The 6,000-nt window shown below is 47.8% G+C and overlaps 1 protein-coding gene across 6 annotated transcripts in view; it reads right to left on the bottom strand.

Annotated features, from left to right (window-relative positions):
- Nucleotides 1-6,000, bottom strand: part of srcin1b (SRC kinase signaling inhibitor 1b) — a 139,022-nt gene that overhangs the window by 29,238 nt on the left and 103,784 nt on the right. For all 6 annotated transcript variants that reach the window (XM_085760814.1, XM_085760816.1, XM_085760813.1 and 3 more), the window contains exons 7-9: nucleotides 3,556-4,619; nucleotides 1,955-2,044; nucleotides 905-945 (exon numbers count right to left, since the gene is read on the bottom strand). In XM_085760814.1, coding sequence (XP_085616940.1) covers nucleotides 905-945; nucleotides 1,955-2,044; nucleotides 3,556-4,619 — 1,195 coding nt within the window. The remainder of the gene's footprint in view (nucleotides 1-904; nucleotides 946-1,954; nucleotides 2,045-3,555; nucleotides 4,620-6,000) is intronic.

The raw sequence follows: 6,000 nt of genomic DNA, 5'->3' as shown, positions 1-6,000 counted from the left end.
AAGGAAGGAAGGAAGGAAGGAAGGAAGGAAGGAAGGAAGGAAGGAAGGGAAAAAGGATTGTGGAAAGAAGGAAGGGAAAAGGGAAGTAAAGAAAGTTGGAGGGAGGGAACAGATTCGTTCAAGGAAGGAAGAAGAAGGAAGGAAGAAGGGAGGTAAGAAGGAAGGGAAAAGGGAAGGAAAGAAAGATGGAGGTATATAGGGAACAGATCGGGTCAATTTGATCAAAAGAGGAAGAAGAAGTAAGGACGAAGGGAAGGAAGGAAGGAAGGAAAGAAGGAAGGGAAAAAGGATTGTGGAAAGAAGGAAGGGAGAAAGGAAGGATGGAGGGAGGAAGGAAGGAAGGAAGGAAGGAAGGAAGGAAGGAAGGAAGGAAGGAAGGAAGGAAGGAAGGAAGGAAGGAAGGAAGGGAAAAAGGATTGTGGAAAGAAGGAAGGGAGGAAGGAAGGAAGGAAGGAAGGAAGGAAGGAAGGAAGGAAGGAAGGAAGGAAGGAAGGAAGGAAGGAAGGAAGGAAGGAAGGAAGGAAGGAAGGGAAAAAGGATTGTGGAAAGAAGGAAGGAAGGAAGGAAGGAAGGAAGGAAGGAAGGAAGGAAGGGAAAAAGGATTGTGGAAAGAAGGAAGGAAGGAAGGAAGGAAGGATTGTGGAAAGAAGGAAGGAAGGAAGGAAGGATGGAGGAAGGAAGGAAACATATTGGTCAATGACCCAGAAGGACGACAGGAGGCGTTTTAAGGAAGTTATGCAGAGAAAATGAAACAGCGTCGGCTCAAAAGGAGAGGACGAAGAAGAAGCGCCTGAGCCGTTCATGTGGGAATCGAACCGGCGGCAGAGGGAACGGTGACCGGCGGCGGTGACAGGAAGTCGTTTGTCTCTTTCTCTTTTTTTTTTAGGAGTGAGTGAACACTTACTGTCAGTTCCTGAGCAGTCGCTGGCCGACTCGATCTTCTCCCTGGAAGAGGCACGACGACACACTGTCAGTGAGGAGTGTGTGTGTGTGTGTGTGTGTGTGTGTGTGTGTGTGTGTGTGTGTGTGTGTGTGTGAAGCTGTGTTGCTCATCACTAACTGTGATTCGTTTTTTTCTTTTAGCTTTTAATTCCGTGCTGAAGTTTTCGACTCTGAATCTGAATCTGTCACAACATCGACAACGACGTCATCACTGGGGGAGTTGCCATGACAACGAGCCCGACACACAGTCCAGTCCAGTAAAGAAACCAACCAGGACGGGTCTGATCTGAAGTGTGAACTGTGAGCAGAACTGGAGCCTAGAGGTCACAGGGATTAATTCAGTTCATACGATGTCATTAAAGGGATAGTTCAACATTTTTGGCAAATTCTCCTCTCTCCATAATCCCTATAGTCGTAGCCATTAGGTTCATTATTACCTTTAATTATCGGTGCATGTTGTTTTGAGATTGGCGTGAGCTGCTCAGTGAACGGTACAGGTCTACTGTCCCTCATCAAACTCATCAAATACACAATCCAACAACTCCAAAATGCTCTGGTGGACAAGTTGTGACCTGCACATTCACCACGCTATGAAATAATCATGTATAATTATGTAACATTACGACAAATGAAGCAAATACTCTGAACTACTTTGCACTTTTGAAATCCCTCCGCCCAGCAGCCGTGTCTGGGATGTAGTTCCGGCTGCATTTGCCTCTAAAACAACACAACAAAATGTTGAACTATTCCTTTAACTGATCAATAAACTCGACTTTACTGTTTCTTTTCCGCCTCGTTCCTTCTGTACAACAGTTCTGTGTTTTTCCATATTTGAGATTTTGAATCATCACACGGAAGTAGTTTAATATTTTAACGCTAAAAATAGTTGTGTATGTAGAACACAAGGAGGGAAATAGAGCACGGCTGTGAGGTGTGTGTGTGTGTGTGTGTGTGTGTGTGTGTGTGTGTGTGTGTGTGTGTGTGTGTGTGAGAGAGTTTGTGTGTGTCTTACGGGCTCTCGGCCTCAGGCGCTCTGCTCAGGACTCTCTGCAGCAGTCCGGTCAGACTGGCGATCTGCTTCTCCATCGCCTCCATCCGCTCCCTGTACACACACACACACACACACACACACACACACACACACACACACACACACACACACACACAGAGGAGGAGAAACTACAGCTCCCAGATGTGTACAGATGTTTTCATGTACTCTGTGGTTTCACCTCCTCTTTCTTGTCTGACTGTGTACAAAAAATATTTTCCTGTTTCTAGTGTTGTAACCCTCAGACCGGTCTTGAGAACACATTTTCAAGGTCTTGGACTCAGACCAGTTCAGACCACAGCTTTGGTTTATGGGATATAATTCAATAACTTTAAGACAATTCAAATAGTTGTACCAAAGTATCTGCTCGTGTTAAACCATGTGAACAACTTGGTGTCACCATGACAACAGTGGGAGGAGACTTCAGCAGGTTCTGTGCTGTGTTCTTCTGTTCAATCCAAACTCTGTTTACATTAAATATGGTTCAGACTTTAGATCAAATCATCTTTTCTTTTTAATTTTAAAATATCAAGACACATGAATATTATCAGTACTGGTCTCAGTCTTTCTTGACAACAACACGACCTGTTTCTCTATCATTATTGATCTTGTAGCCAGTCAGTACGTTTACACGACTCTTATTGCCTTAATCCGACTACAACTGGACGACTGAGTGCATGGAAACGCGTTGGTCCGACTAATATAGGAGTTCTCCAACTCCCAGATAATGCGATTGGAATTGGACTTTCTCCGGCATGTATACGCCTTAATCGGAGTTTAACTGGACAACGTATGTGCGCTGCTCCACACCCCCCACGCTGGCGTATGTAAGACCCCGGAACAAAAACATCCTAGAAAGCCGGTTGCAGAAGCTGTTGTTGTAGCGTTACGGCGTTCTTGTTTGCCTCTGGAAATCACCATGACCACGAGGGATAGATAGCGTGCACCTTGTCTGCACAATAAGTAACGCGCACATAACGTACGTACAAGATGAATAAAGCTGTACGATTAAACATCTCGCTGTTGTTCGAAAACGCCGGAGAAGGGCCGTATTAACCCGCTGAAACGACGCATATCGCCACCTGGTGTTGAGGAGGAGGACACGTTCCCTCAGTTATTAGATTTTCTCAGTTGCATGTGAACTGGGACGAGGACAGAAGTCCGATTAGACACCAAAATCGCATTTTAAGCACAGCTGGATTAAGCTGTGCATGTAAACGTACTGACAGTGAGACTCAGTGAGATGAATCCTCTTGTTTCAATCTATCAATCAATCAACCAATCACAATATCTCCTGTGTGATTTAAAGCTGCGGCAGGATTTGTTTTAAAAACAAAATATTAACTTTTTTTTTTAAAAAGAAAATTATATTTTCCCATTCAGCTTTCAGTAAGGAGAGGTCTGTGTGTTTGGAGCGCTCACAGATGTCTCTGTCTCCCAGTATCTTCGACCAATCAAATCCATTCTGGGCCGGTGGTTCCTGATTGGTCGAGAGTAGTTTAGTTTCAAAACAAATCCTGCCGCTCCGCTTTGACTATAGTTTGTATGATGATGGTCTGTCCTACCTGGTCTCGGTCTCGTTGCCTAGCAGCGGCGACCCGAAGCCGCCCGGCCCCCCTCCGTCCACGCCGGGCGCGGCCATGAGGCAGAGCTGCTCCGAGGTCAGTCCCAGCCCGGCCCCCTGGTGGCCCCGCGCCTTGGGACTGTCCCCGAACACCGACGACGTCACCGAGTCCCGGCGCAGACTCTGCCTCCCGGGGGAGCCGCGGCCGGGCAGCGTTCCACCGCCACCGACACCGACGCCGCCGTACGAGTCCCTGACGTCGGGGATCTTCTGCGGCGAGGAGGGGGGGGGCACCCGCAGCCCCATGGCCAACATGGACGCGGCGGCGTAGGCGTCGTTGTACAGCGGCCCGCCCGGCCTGTAGAGGGCGCCGCTCTCCATCAGCTCTCCTTGCAACGCCGCCGCCGAATACGAGGTCAGCGAGCGCACTGGCCCCGCCCCCCCACCGCTGCCGCCGCCGCCCCCTCCCCCTCCTCCGCGGCGGTACAAGGAGCCGTACGGGTCGGCCCGCGCCGGCAGCGGGGAGTGCGGGCCGCCAGCCAGACTCAGCCGGCTGCTCTCGGCGCCCAGAGAGTACGGGTCGGCGTAGATACCGCCGCCGCCGCCGCCTCGGTCGTCGCCGCGCAGCAGCACCATGCTCCGGGACCCCCCCCCCACCTCGTCGTCGGGCTTCACGTCGCGGCGCTCCAGGATGGCGCTGGACGAGGCGGCGCAGAACGCGGCCGACGGTGGCGGCTGCGGCGGCGAAGCGTGGTGGTGGTGGTGGTGTTGGTGTTGGTGTTGCGGCTGCGGCGGATGGTGGTGGAGCTGCGGTTGTTGCCGTGGAGACGAGTGGTGGGACTGAGGGTGGGGGAGGGAGTGGGTGTGGTGGTGGTGGTGGGGGGCGGGGCCGGCGTAGGACGAGGGACGCCCGCCGCCGCCGCCGCCGCCGCTGTAGAGGAGGCGAGCGCGGGACGGCGAGCCCTGAGGCGGCGAGGCCGAGGAGGACGAGTGCTGGGAAGACATGGCCGGGTTGCCGAGGCGACGGTTGGGCGGAGAGTCCTGAGGGGCGTACACCATCTCCCTCTGTGGACACACACACACACACACACACACACACCCCCTTGTAAATATATCTTTGTGAGGACATGCCATTGACATAATGTTGCATTGTATTCCCCAGCCCCTTACCCTAACCTTAACCATCCAAAACAAATGCCTAAACTGAACCATTACTCTTAACCTAATTTAAACCTAATTATAACCTAAAGTCTTAACCCTCAAAAAGCCCTTGGAAAAAGTGAGGACCGGCCAAAATGTCCTCACTCTGTTGGTTAAAAACTTGTTCCGGTCCTCACAACGTAGCATGTACAAGAACACAAACACACACGCCTCAGAGCGATGCATTCAGAGACCTCCTCTCCGCCTGGGAGAAAACACATCTCCTCCAACTCATTAAAACTCTTTTTTTCCCCTGGCAAAAACAAACAGATATTAAAATATTTTCTGACTCTGCATCGGATCCAAAACGCAGCACATGTTCAGGATCGACACCAGTTTGTCAACGCCAGGAAATGAACCAGTAAAGTTGATATTTATTTTGAATAAAACCACTGAAGGCTGAGACGTGTTCATGTAGATTTATGTGTAAACAATGTGGAGGAAAATAAAATAAATCGGCTTTGCACATGTTGATGAAGAAGGAGAAGATTAATTTTGCAACATGTGGTGCAGATGTTTGACCTATAAGATTAATTGATTATTTTAAACAGTATGTACTGTACTGGTTCGTATTATTGTGGATGTGCAGCTTTATTATTATTGTTTATTATCTATTAAATTATGTATTTCTAATTTCTGCGTGACGAACTCCAGCCTTTGTCAGTCGTCTTTACATTTATGGATTATTATTATTATTGCTTATCAGTGACTCAGAGCTCTAAAAGGCCGTCTGTTTAATTCAGTCTGTGGTATCATTTGTCAGTCTCATTGAGTTATTTATGAATCAATCAATAGATCAAATTTTATCTATACAGGATCTGTTGTTCAGTTCAAAGAGTTCTACAAGTGATTGAATAATAAATAAATAAAATCAGACTGAGATTCAGAGACTAATTCGCACCAAAGGCAAAAAATATATATAAAAAGTTGAAAGTGAAAAATAAATGAATTAATAAAACAACAATATAAATAAAAATTGTTGAGTTCAGGAGAGACAGAAATAATAAAACATACATAAACATAAAATCCAGTTTGAACAGATAAAATCTATCAGGTATCAATAACTAAAAGCTCTTCAGGGGAAGAAGCTCCTTTAAAGTTTAAATCAATAAGAAAACGATCAAACAGCAAAGTGAAGATCTGAAGGTTTTAAGTTTCTGGTGAAGATGAAGCACAGTGAAGACGTTTGATGTTTCCTCTGAGTCCAGATGTGGGACAGATGTTGCTCTGACTTCAGTATTGATCT

This window comes from Trachurus japonicus, chromosome 19, assembly GCF_045865225.1.
Source record: "Trachurus japonicus isolate A0001 chromosome 19, Traja_1.0".
Classification (NCBI taxonomy): Eukaryota; Metazoa; Chordata; class Actinopteri; order Carangiformes; family Carangidae; genus Trachurus; species Trachurus japonicus.
This window is presented reverse-complemented; position numbering and strand designations above follow the sequence as displayed.